The sequence below is a fragment of the Microcebus murinus genome, chromosome 18 (assembly GCF_040939455.1).
Source record: "Microcebus murinus isolate Inina chromosome 18, M.murinus_Inina_mat1.0, whole genome shotgun sequence".
In the NCBI taxonomy this organism is placed as follows: Eukaryota; Metazoa; Chordata; class Mammalia; order Primates; family Cheirogaleidae; genus Microcebus; species Microcebus murinus.
Window position 1 is genome coordinate 12,035,800 of NC_134121.1, and position 11,269 is coordinate 12,047,068.

Genomic DNA, 11,269 nt, shown 5'->3' on the forward strand with positions numbered 1-11,269 from the left:
GGAAGTTTATCTAGTATGGAAATTGTTGGTGACACTGGTGTTGGAGATGGGTCTAGATCTGTTTGGGGTGAAAACAAATAAAAAAAAAAAAAGAGGCAGAGATAGGAAGACAGCTTGCCAATCCTCCTCCTCTTTGTGAACCGTGGAGGTCGAGGGTGGAGCTGAGGGTGCTCCCTGGGACCTGGCCTGGGGAGACACCCACCGCAGGGCAAGCTGCCCCCTTCGGGAGCCCCCAGAGCAGCACCCCCTGCCCCACCCAGGAGCACAGGCCCTGCACCCTCTGCCCCGGCCTCTCCCCCAGCGGGTCCCTCAGAACTGCGTGTCAAGGGGCAGCTGTCCAGGATTCACAATTCGTCTCTTCCAGGCCCTTCCTCTCCCTCTTCTTTGTACCCTACAATTCCCAGTTCCAAATAACCAGGCCACGCAGTTTCGAGCAATTGTTTCTTCTTTTCCTAGTCCATTGAGGAGGCTGAAAATTAGAATAGTTACAATGCATTGTGGAAAGAGGTGGGATCTCAGCCTCCCCAGGGTTTGAGACTCTTAAACCACCCTTTCTATTAACATCTTTCCTCAACCCTTCCCTATGCCCCTGACTCTACTTTTCTCCCTTTCTTCAAAGCCCCCAACAGAGAAGCGGGGCGGGCAGGGGTGGGGCTCAGGGCTCCTGCAGGGTGCTATTCCGCTTCTTCTCGCACACCCAGCGGAACACCTGGAGGCAGAAATTGTCGTTCCAGCGGCCATTCGGCTGCATTTCAGCACAGTCTTCGCCTCCGTCCAGCTCGTGTCCCTCCCAGTTGTCTGGCTGGGTGATGGCCCAGTTCCTAAGGAGGCAGGACAACGCTCAGCTCTGACACCTCCCCCGACCCCACATCCCTCACCCCAGCGCAGAAAAGCCTTGGAGGGGCTCAAGGGCGCAAGGCACAGCCTTGGAGGTTGGGAGACAAAAGGAGAGGGCTGGGGAATTTGGTCCCTGATGGACAGGTGGGAGAGTGTAGTGGGGTGAAAGGCCAGGTGGCCGTCCCCGGGGCAGTCTAAGGAAGCGATGCAGGGAGGGGCCGCTTACTTGTAGTTGTGCCTATACTCAGTACCATCCACCCATTTCCAGCTGCCATCGCTGTCGGTGAGACCTATCCAGGCGTTAAAGGGGCTTGTGTGTTGTGCAATGAACTTCTGGAAAAAAGCAGGTGGGAGGGAAGTTCCAGTCCCTTGTCCCTTTCCCTTTATGCAGGCATGGAGCTGTGTCCTCCACCCCCAGGCTGAAGCCTCAGCTCCCAGCACGACTGCCTCCCGGCTCTGTCTTCTGTACCAAGGCTGCTGTTCAGGACACACGTGCTGGCTTGACTTTGTACCCAGTCTTTACAAGGATTATCTCATTTAATCCTCAGAAGCCCCTCAAGCTGGGTGCCACAATGATTGCTACTTTGCAGAGAGCTGGCAGGGCCTGGAGAGCCAACCTGGTACCTGAGTTTGTGGCCACGTCCGTCCATCCACAGCCCTGGCCCAGCGTCCCCCTTCATTCCAACTCAGCTGCTACCCCAGCGCCCGTCCTCTCCCTGTCTTTTGCCCACAGCCTCAAAGTCCTGGAATCCTGACCCTGGTCCTGCTGCCCCCATAGGCCCCAGACCATGAAGGACCTCAGTTTCACTCGCCTCTCAGGTTGCTCCTGCTTCTGTGCTTGGCTCTCACTTCCTGAGGTTTGCCAGGCCCGGGGCCTTCTAAGTTTAGACCCACTTCCCAGAGCCCCGTTGTGATCTGGCCACGGTCTGTGCTGGAAGTGGAAGGAAGCCCCGGTGCGCGGGGGCAGCCCAGCCCAGGGAAGGTGGTCTTTGGGCTCGCAGGGACAGCCCAGGACTTGTGCCCACACCCCAGCACAGCAGCCCTCCAGTGTTTTCTCTCACAGATGTGGCTATTCCTGAGGACTTCTGTCTCAGGCTTTGGGAGGGTAGCTCGGGAAGGTATGGTCACCTAGCTCTGTGGAAGAGGCAGAGGATGGACCTGGTGACCAACATGCTTATCTAATGGTCCCTTTGACGCGTTTGAAGGGCCTCCGACTGCTTTAGGGGACAGTTGACTGATTGCGCTCACACTCCCTAGAGACACAACTGAGGCTGCAGTTAGGCACCTCGTCCGAGGGCAGCGTCAGTTACTGTAGCACCCCTAAACTCTAGAATCCCACCAATAGGACAACGTCCTGTGTATGAAGAGTTGGGCCTCAGAGGCAGGTGCAGCTGCTCCCCAAATTCAGAGGAGTCGGTAGCACCCCTAAACTCTAGAATCCTGCCAATAGGACAACGTCCTGTGTATGAAGAGTCAGGCCTCAGAGGCAGGTGCAGCTGCTCCCCAAATTCAGAGGAGTCGGCAGAGTGGGAGAGAAAGTGCCTGGAGACAAGATATTCTCCCTGATGCCGCCCAATTTCAACCTGATCAGTAAAGCAAAATATGTTTGTAATCGCTCTACCGCATAGAGCACATACAGAGCCTGATGCATAGCAAACACTCGATGAATATATCCTGGCTTCTGTATCCCCTGGTTTGATTGCTGTGGCATTATAATACTTCCAAGTCCATACAGAACACAGCCCCACAAGACCCCAGGTACCAAGGCAGCACATCATGGTCGGAAACAAACACTGGCCAAGGAGGCCGAGTGACCTGGATTACTCTGGCTCCATCATTGCGGGCTAGCTGTGTGGCAAGTTACTTAACCCTGGTGCCCTCATTTCCCCACCCTTTACAGCGGGGACAGTAAGAGCACCTGCCCCTTAGTGTTGTGGGGATTAAAGAACTGAATATGTGAAAGTGCCCAGCACATAGTAAGTGCTCAGTAAATGTTACCATTATTACCATTTTTACTTTTCCAAAATTGTCCTGTCCATTCTAATGGGTTGATTCTTCTCTGTGAACTTTGGTGTCTGGTGGCAGCAGTGGGAAGAGGAAACACGGAGGGCCTTGGAGGAACCAGTAACCCATTGTAGGCGAGTCGCTGGACTCCTGCCCACTCTGTTCCTTTCACCCAAGTGACCATCACATCCAGAAGTCAGTACAGGAAGAAGGAGCTCTCGGTGCCCCCACCCTTGTCCTGGCCCTTTAGGTCACCCTGTCTTGAATTCTGTATCCTGACCCGTGCCTCACCTCCTGGTCACCTGGCTCCCGTCTCTTTGCCAAGCTCCTGGCTGCAACCCCCCACCTTTTAGAATCAAGGCTGCTCCACTACAGACTTCCCGGAGTTCTACCACACGTCTGCTTCTGGACTCTTCCTTAGGTTAAAGAGAGACCCAGAGCCCGCTTCCCAAGGGATCCCTCCTGCCTTTGGGAGGCGAGGCCTCACCTGCTCTTCCCAGGAGTTGATGACCACCAGGTGCGAGTTCTCCAGCTGGCAGTACTTCTCCGCCTCCAGCCAGGGCTTCCCGGAGCGGGAGAACCAGTAGCAGCTGCCCGCGTGCTCCACCCAGTTGACGGGGCAGCAAGTCCTTTCCGAGCCTGAGTGGGGGAGGGAGTTCAGGCGGACGAGATCCAGCTGGAGGGGACAGGCACACTGGAACGGAGACTTCCTCGTCCCTACCATCCCTACCGTTGCTGTAGAGGACCTCCATCTGGCAGGACAGGACACGCAGATCGGCTGGGAAGTGCTTCAGATGAAGGAGCAAGGTGGCATGGTCTAGGGGGACAGATGGACAGTGCTGTGAGTGGCCGTGCGGTCCACCTACCCGCACCAGGCACAGGACTCCAGTCTTTGGCTGGGGAAGCACACACGCAGACACACACGCCAGATACTCACACAGCCCATCACACACACACACAGATGGCGACATACCACACCCCACACCCAGGGGCACACCAGAGCACGCGGCACGCACGCTCACCCCCACGCGCCGGGAGCGGCTCTGACCTGCTTTCAGGTCCTGCTGCTGTTTCTCCAGCTTGGCTCCCAGAGACGTCAACTTGCCCACCACGCTGCCTCCTGAAAAAGAGGGAAGCCCAACCGTCTCCCTCCGTCCTGCCCCCTGAGTGTCTCCCCATCTTCACAGTCCTGGGGCACAGCCTGGGGCCCACCACCTTGTCCTGGGTCAGGGCGTTGCAGGCGTCACCGCCTGGCCTCCCCACCTCGGCCAGACTCCTACCCAGCCGCAGCGGCTCAGGTCCCTCTGCTGCTTAATCCCTCCGGGGGTCCCCATCTTCTCACAATACGCCTGCGTGGGGCAGCCCCTCCACACCCTTGGGCCACCTCACTGCTCATCCCACCACTAGAGTCGCCCACAGTCCCAGTGGCCTTCCTCACCCCCTGGCCCTCCTGGGTAAGCCCCCTTCTCGCCACCTGCCTGGTCCTGGGGCCCCCGGCTGTGGGCCAGCGTTCCTGGAAGCTCCGGTGTGCACCCCATGGCACCCGAACACCCCCACCACAGACTGGGCCCTGAGTGCCCACGCCTGAGTGCGGACAGAGGGCACCGGAGCCCACCCAGCCGCTCACCGTGGGCGCCCAGAGCCCGGACCTCCGCTATGGTGCTTGAGGAGAAGTTGCTGAAGGTTTCCTTCAGGGCCCGCAGCTCCAGTCGCATCTGTGTGCCTTGTCAGGAGACAGTGGGGACAGCGTGAGGGAGGGGGTGTCCCCAACACCGTCCAGGCTGCTGTCACCCTCCCCGACACTGCTGCTGCCTCGGGAGTCCACTGTCTCCCCATCGTCAACCCCCACCTGCCCCAGCACATGCCCCACCCTGCCGCCACCCCTCCCACCTCGCCCCTCAGGGCCCACCCCTGCTGGCCGCTGTGACCCTTACTTTGGGACCCAATCACACAGATGGCCACCAGCAGCAGGACGTTGAAGCCCAGGACGAGCAGACTGAGGCGGAGCATGGAGCAGAGACGCTGTGCAAAGCACTGGGGCGCAGGCGGCCCTGCGGGAGAGGGGAGTCAGTTGCCGGGCACGGAGCTCAGGGCCTCAGGGAGGACCCCACAGCGCCCCCAACGTCCCCGTCCCCGCACAGCAGTCAGCTCAGGAGTCTGAGGAGGCCTGACCCCATGGGGGCATGAGACCAGGTGGGGCGGGCGTGGGGGGATGCCTGGGCTTTGGCCGCAGCATTTGGGCACTGCACACGCACACGCACACACTTACACACTGGCACTCACAGACACATGTGCAAACATGCACAGCCACCTACCCAGGAGCGCACAACACGCATGCAACTCACACATGAAATTCATATCAGCTGTGTGCAAAGCCCCAATCATGGACCGGGGGACACACAGAGGGGGCCAGGGGACAGATGGGGCTGTGACCAGGCACACATCCGGAAAAAGATCTGTGAATGGTTTCCCTTCTTGCCTAGCCTGTGGGAGAGGCCTCCAGGTCACCTTGGGACTTAGTTCCAACTCTTCTAAGGCCCCTGGCCCCTCCAACCGGGGTCCCCAGAGGCTGGGCCATGTGTTCTTAAAATCCATGCCTGCGTCCCTCATACAAGTCTCCGACGAGAACAACTGCTCCCCTCCCAAAATCCCACTGGGATCCTTAAATCCGAGTCATTCCACCATGGACCACTCCCCAGGGCCACATTCCAGGCCCCTTCTGCTCTCCTCACCCCACACCACTCAGAGCCTGCCCCAGCCCCTCCCGCCCACAGCCCCAGAACCCTCGTTCCACTGTGAACCCTCTCCCCTTAGCCCACAAATACACACACACTCTCTCACACACCTTTCATTTCGCTCACAAACACATCTGCACACTCACGAGCACACTCATTCTCTCGTGAATGCGCTCACATAGACATACATACGAATGCACGCGTTTGTTCACCTTCTCACACATCCACACCCACAGCCTCACACGCACGGGGCTGGCCTTGCCCTCCGGCTGTCCCTCCAGGCCCAGAGCAGGGACCGTCCACCCCCCACCTGCAAGCAGGATGCTTGCTCCTTCTGCCTCAGGCCCTGACTCCGAGCACGCCCCTCTCTCCTCATTGCTATCGCACCCCGGCACCCCGCATGCTGGGGAGGCTCAGTCAGGGGCCCAGAATCTTCCTCCCTGGGTCACTGCCTGCCACCATCCCCAGTAAGTGACCACCCAGAACTCTTGACCTTTTCACACCAACTCTTCACCTTCCCGCTGCAGCCACACTCAGGACCCCCACCTTGACCCAGAGAGGCTAAGCCTTGACTTCACTGCCGACTCCATCCAGAAGCACTGTGGGACCCCAGTCCTCCCCACCCCAGCTGGGACCCCATGGATGAACCCCCGGCTGCTCCCCCCACACTGTCCACCCAGCAGACCCCTGTCCTGCTTCCTGACGTGACCTGTGATTTCTCGCCTCCCGACTCTGGGTCAGCCCAGCCGTCTGCCTCTGCATGTCTACCCTGAACCCAGACGTCCAGCTGTGCCACCAACTAGCTCCGAGGGCATGGACAAGTCACTTGAGGTTTTGGTGCCTCCATTTTCTCATGCGTAAAATGGGGATCCCAGTTGTAGGTGCCTGATTGGATTATTCAGAGAGTTAAGTGAGTTAAATGCCGTTTAGGCAAGTTTGAAAGTAAAAGAAAGAGTCTGTCCCAGATGGAATAACAGGGGCCGGATTTACCCTCCCCCGAGACAACCAAGGCGAACAACAGACAACTACAAGAAATGAGAGTTTTCAAGACTGCAGTCTCAGCAAAGAAGGGCAATGATCCTGAGAGGTAGGAAATACACGAGTGAGCCTGCTGACTGCTTCAGCCTTTTACTTGGAGAAAGTTTTCAGGCCACAGGCCAGTAAGGGGACATCTAGGCAGAGCCCTGCAGACCTCCTGAGTTGAGGAGTTGATGCTGAGGAGACCAGAGGGTTGCACTTCAAAGGATCAAACTGACCTCAAGTTTCTTAACTGTATCCCAGAACAAAGCTCAAATACAAAAATACCCAGCACCCAATAAAGTAAAATTCACAATGTCTGGCATCCAGTCAAAGATTACTGGCCGGGCGTGGTGGCTCACGCCTGTAATCCTAGCACTCTGGGCGGTCCAGGTGGGCGGATCTTTTGAGCTCAGGAGTCCGAGACCAGCCTGAGCAAGAGCAAGACCCTGTCTCTAGTAAAAATAGAAAGAAATTAGCTGGACAACTAAAAATACATAGAAAAAAAATTAGCCGGGCATTGTGTCGCGTGCCTGTAGTCCCAGCTACTCAGGAGGCTGAGGCAGGAGGATCACTTGAGCCCAGGAGTCTGAGGTTGCTGTGAGCTAGGCTGACGCCACAGCACTCTAGCCTGGGCAACAGAGTGAGACTCTGTCTCAAAAAAAAAAAAAAAAAAAAATTATGAGACATACAACAAAACAGGAAAACACAACTTATATGAGGATTTTACTATTAATAAATCTATCAAAACAAATCCAGAACTGGCACAGATGTTAGAATTAGCAGACAAGGACATTAAAACATATTATATCTGTATCTTATATGTTCACAAAATTAAGTACAACCATGGGAGATATTTAAAAGTCCCAAGTTGAACTTCTAGAGATGAAAACTACAATGTCTGAAATGAAAAATACACTAGGTGGAATTAGTGGAAGATTAGATATGCATAAGAAAAATTTAGTCAATTTAAAAAATAGCAATAACTATGTAAAATGAAACACCAAGAGAAAAAAGAATCAAAAACGAAATGGCACCGGGCGTGGTGGCTCACGCCTGTAATCCTAGCACTTTGGGAGGCCGAGGCGGGCGGATTGCTCAAGGTCAGGAGTTCGAAACCAGCCTGAGCAAGACCCCGTCTCTACCAAAAATAGAAATAAATTAATTGACCAACTAAAAATATATATATACAAAAAAATTAGCCGGGTATGGTGGCGCATGCCTGTAGTCCCAGCTACTCGGGAGGCTGAGGCAGTAGGATTGCTGAGCCCCGGAGATTGAGGTTGCTGTGAGCCAGACTGACGCCACGGCACTCACTCTAGCCTGGGCAACAAAGTGAGACTCTGTCTCAAAAAAAAAAAAAAAACGAAATGGCAAGAGCACCAGTGAGCTGCAGGACTGCTGACATCTGTGTAACTGGATTCCTTAAAGGAAAGGAGGGGGAAGCAGAAAAAAAATATTTGATGAAACAATGGCCAAAACATTTCTAAATTTGCTGGAAACTGTAGACACATACAGTGCTAGCAAGAGTGGCAGACGGGCCCTGGTGAGCAGTTGATCAATGGCGGCTCACACAATGACTCCCCGCCCAGGCAGCAGAAGCTGCTGGGGAGAAATGTGCTCACTTGGTTGTGTCTCCAGTGGCGTCCATCAGTCCACTTGGGTGAGCTCCCTCTCCCATTAATTTCAAAACTTCCAGACTCTCTCCAGGCCTTTTGCTCCAACCCTAAATCCTCTCACTCTCAGAAGATTCAACAATATCTTAAATGCTTGTGTGTGTGCACTATGCACCAGGCACCGCCTGGGCACTGGAATTGCAGGGAAGAGTGCAGTGGGCATGGCCTCTGCCCCATAGAGCCCACCGCCTGGTGGGAAGGCCGATCCTCCCTGTCCTCCTGCCCTGCCCTGGCCAGCACCAGCCCTCCCTCGGTCTGCCAGCCTCAGGAACACGGGGTCCCTCCTCCCAGCCCAGCTAGCTGAGTTCTGAGTCCCAGCCCCTCCTGCCTCCCTGGAACCCAGTCCACCACCAGCACCCACATGCCTGATACCCTCCTCCATCCCTGGCCCCTGCCCTTCTGCCTAGAACTGCTCAGATCTCTCTCTCTCTCTCTCTCTCTCTCTCTCTCTCTCTCTCTCTCTCTCTCATACACACACACACACATACACACATTAAAACCTTTCCCCAGCCACTGGGGGCCTTCCATCATGATTGGTAGGGTCCAGACAGAGGGCCTGGGGGCTGGGGGAGGAGCAGGAATCTTCCAGGATCTCTCTGTGCCCATTTCCCCACCCACTCGCACTCACCTCCCCCCAACACGCATACACACACAGTCCTGGCTGAATGTGCGTCCCTTGCAAGCACATACACGCATGCGCACATACATGGAAGGCACGCATGTTCTCGGGCCGGGAGGAGGAGGGGCAGAAGTTGTCTCCAGCTCCCAGGTGTCCCCACACCTCTGGGCACACACCTTCGCCTGGGGCCCTGTGAGGTCAGGCGCAGGCAGAGGTGCTGGGCACCTCACACCCAGAGGGGCCCAGTCCCCACTTGCAGAGTGAATGTGACAGAGACCTCAGGGAGACAGAGGGGGATTGGGAGCTGAGCCAGAGGTGGAGTGAAGCCCCAGAAACTGGACACTTGCCTTTCCAAAGTAGATCTTCTCCCCCGGGAGTCTGCCTGCAAGTGCCTGGCCCCTCACTTCTACCGAGCTGAGGTTGGTGGTCATTTTCCTCCAAGTCCAGCTGCTGGATGTCTTGAGAGTCCTTGGCCATGGCGAGCCCAGGCTGGAGCTGGACCTGAGGCTGGGGCTGAGCTGAGGGCTGGGCTTGTGCTAAGATGCAGATTCACGTGGAGGCTGATGGTGGGATTGAACGTGGAACCTGAGTGGGTCGAGATGGTGGCTCTGGTTGGGTCTGAGGTTGGAGGTGAGTTTGGGGCTGAGCTTTAAAATACTGCTGGTCCTGTCCCTTCTCAAGAGATTGTTCAGGGGCAGGCGCGGTGGCTCACGCCTGTAATCCTAGCACTCTGAGAGGCCGAGGCAGGCGGATCGCTCAAGGTCAGGAATTCAAAACCAGCCTGAGCAAGAGCAAGACCCCGTCTCTACTAAACATAGAAAGAAATTACTTAGACAGCTAAAAATCAATATAGAAAAAATTAGCCGGGCATGGTGGCGCATGCCTGTAGTCCCAGCTACTCGGGAGGCTGAGGCAGGAGGATCGCTTGAGCCCAGGAGTTTGAGGTTGCTGTGAGCTAGGCTGACGCCACGGCACTCTAGCCCAGGCAAAAGAGTGAGATTCTGTCTCAAAAAAATAAATAAATAAAATAAAATAAAGAGAGTTTGTTCAGACCTTAACATGGCCAGAAGCCTTCTGTCCATCCTCTCATGGACCAGACCACCCCACACCTTCCCACTGAGCCACCATGGTCCCTGACCCAGGGCGTCCTTAATCCCAAAGATCCCCATCCCAGCTGCCTCCCCCACCTTGCTTACCTGCTGAAGGTTTGGAGCTGGCTCCCGGCTCCGCGGGCAGCCCAGTCCTGGGGCAAGAGGGGTTAAAGCCAGGAAAACTGGGGCGGGTGGCACAAGTTGAGCAGGGGAAAGGGGAGAAGGAGCTGGTCCCTGAGCCTGTGTATCCGAGTGATTCTCACCTGGCATCTCCTGCCCCTGGGACTTTGGACAGTAAACAGAAGTGGAAACAGAGCTGGAACTCAGGCAGTGAGTGCTGGGTGGGGGATGGGACCAGCTCTGCTCTCCCTGGAGATCCCCAGGAAGAAGGCCTCCTGGGCTGTCCCCACCCCACACACCAGTCACCTCAGTCCTCATCGCACCATTTGGGAGGGGGAGCCAGGCCAGTGGGGCCGGGGGAGCTGCTTGCTGTTCCCCTCCGTCCCTCCTCCCTTTCCCTTCCTGCCTCTGAATTTCCCAGAACTGTTGGTGTCTCCAAACATCCCCGACCAGGATCACAGGGATCGGTCCTCTGCTCTTGACCAATCGAGCCGCAGGCCCAGCCTCCTGTGGGCCAGGCCACCAGGCTCCCAGCTCCTGCCTGACACTTGGTTCTCCTGGGGAATAAAGTCCCTCAAACCCAGAAGCCGCAGGGGAGCAGAGAGAGCCGTGCAGAAGCAGGAGGTAGGAAAGATCGGATCTCAGTGGGCCCTTCAGGCCCAGGCCCTGCACCGGCCCTGGGAGCTCACACGCTGTCCTCAAGCCAGCCACTGTCCCAAATCCCCCACAGACACTTCTCAGTGAACCCTCACAGTACAACACCCCCCCCAAGGCGGGTACGTTTGTGATCCCATTTCACAGGGGCGGGAAGGGCACCCCAGGGAGATCGAGGACCTGTTCCAGGCAGAGGGGCAGGAAGGTAGAGACTGAGAAGGCGAAACAGGGTAAAGAGGGAAAAAATGACACCATAGGAAAGGATCTCCACTGCCCCACGGGGAAGACTGTTCCATGAACTGAGGAACGTGATTAACTTCTACACTTGTACTGATAACAGCTTGAAAAAGAAAACACAGATTTGTCCAGGATTTTTGACCCTCACCAAACCCAGGCTGCTGGAGACAGGCCTTGTTTCCCTTATAAAGCTGCCCTGTGTTGAAAAGGGGTCCTGTCCTTTCCTTGCGTAATTTTCTGACCCACACAGGAAGTAGCCATGCACCAATATCCTGACAT

General features: G+C 56.1%; 1 protein-coding gene across 2 annotated transcripts; it reads right to left on the bottom strand.

The window, feature by feature from the left end:
• Window positions 1-427: 427 nt before the first annotated feature.
• On the bottom strand, window positions 428-10,490 carry ASGR2 (asialoglycoprotein receptor 2). Of its 2 annotated transcripts, none has more exons than XM_012777125.3 (9): window positions 10,085-10,490; window positions 9,236-9,448; window positions 4,776-4,892; window positions 4,469-4,564; window positions 3,890-3,961; window positions 3,572-3,658; window positions 3,329-3,480; window positions 1,064-1,170; window positions 428-821 (listed from the first exon to the last, which is right to left on the bottom strand). In XM_012777125.3, the coding sequence occupies exons 2-9, from the start codon at window positions 9,363-9,365 to the stop codon at window positions 656-658; spliced, it is 927 nt and encodes a 308-aa protein (XP_012632579.1). In that variant the 5' UTR covers window positions 9,366-9,448; window positions 10,085-10,490; the 3' UTR covers window positions 428-655. The 2 variants fall into 2 exon arrangements, with proteins under 2 accessions (XP_012632579.1, XP_012632570.1); XM_012777116.3 differs by having other exon boundaries at window positions 9,236-9,473.
• Window positions 10,491-11,269: the final 779 nt, after the last annotated feature.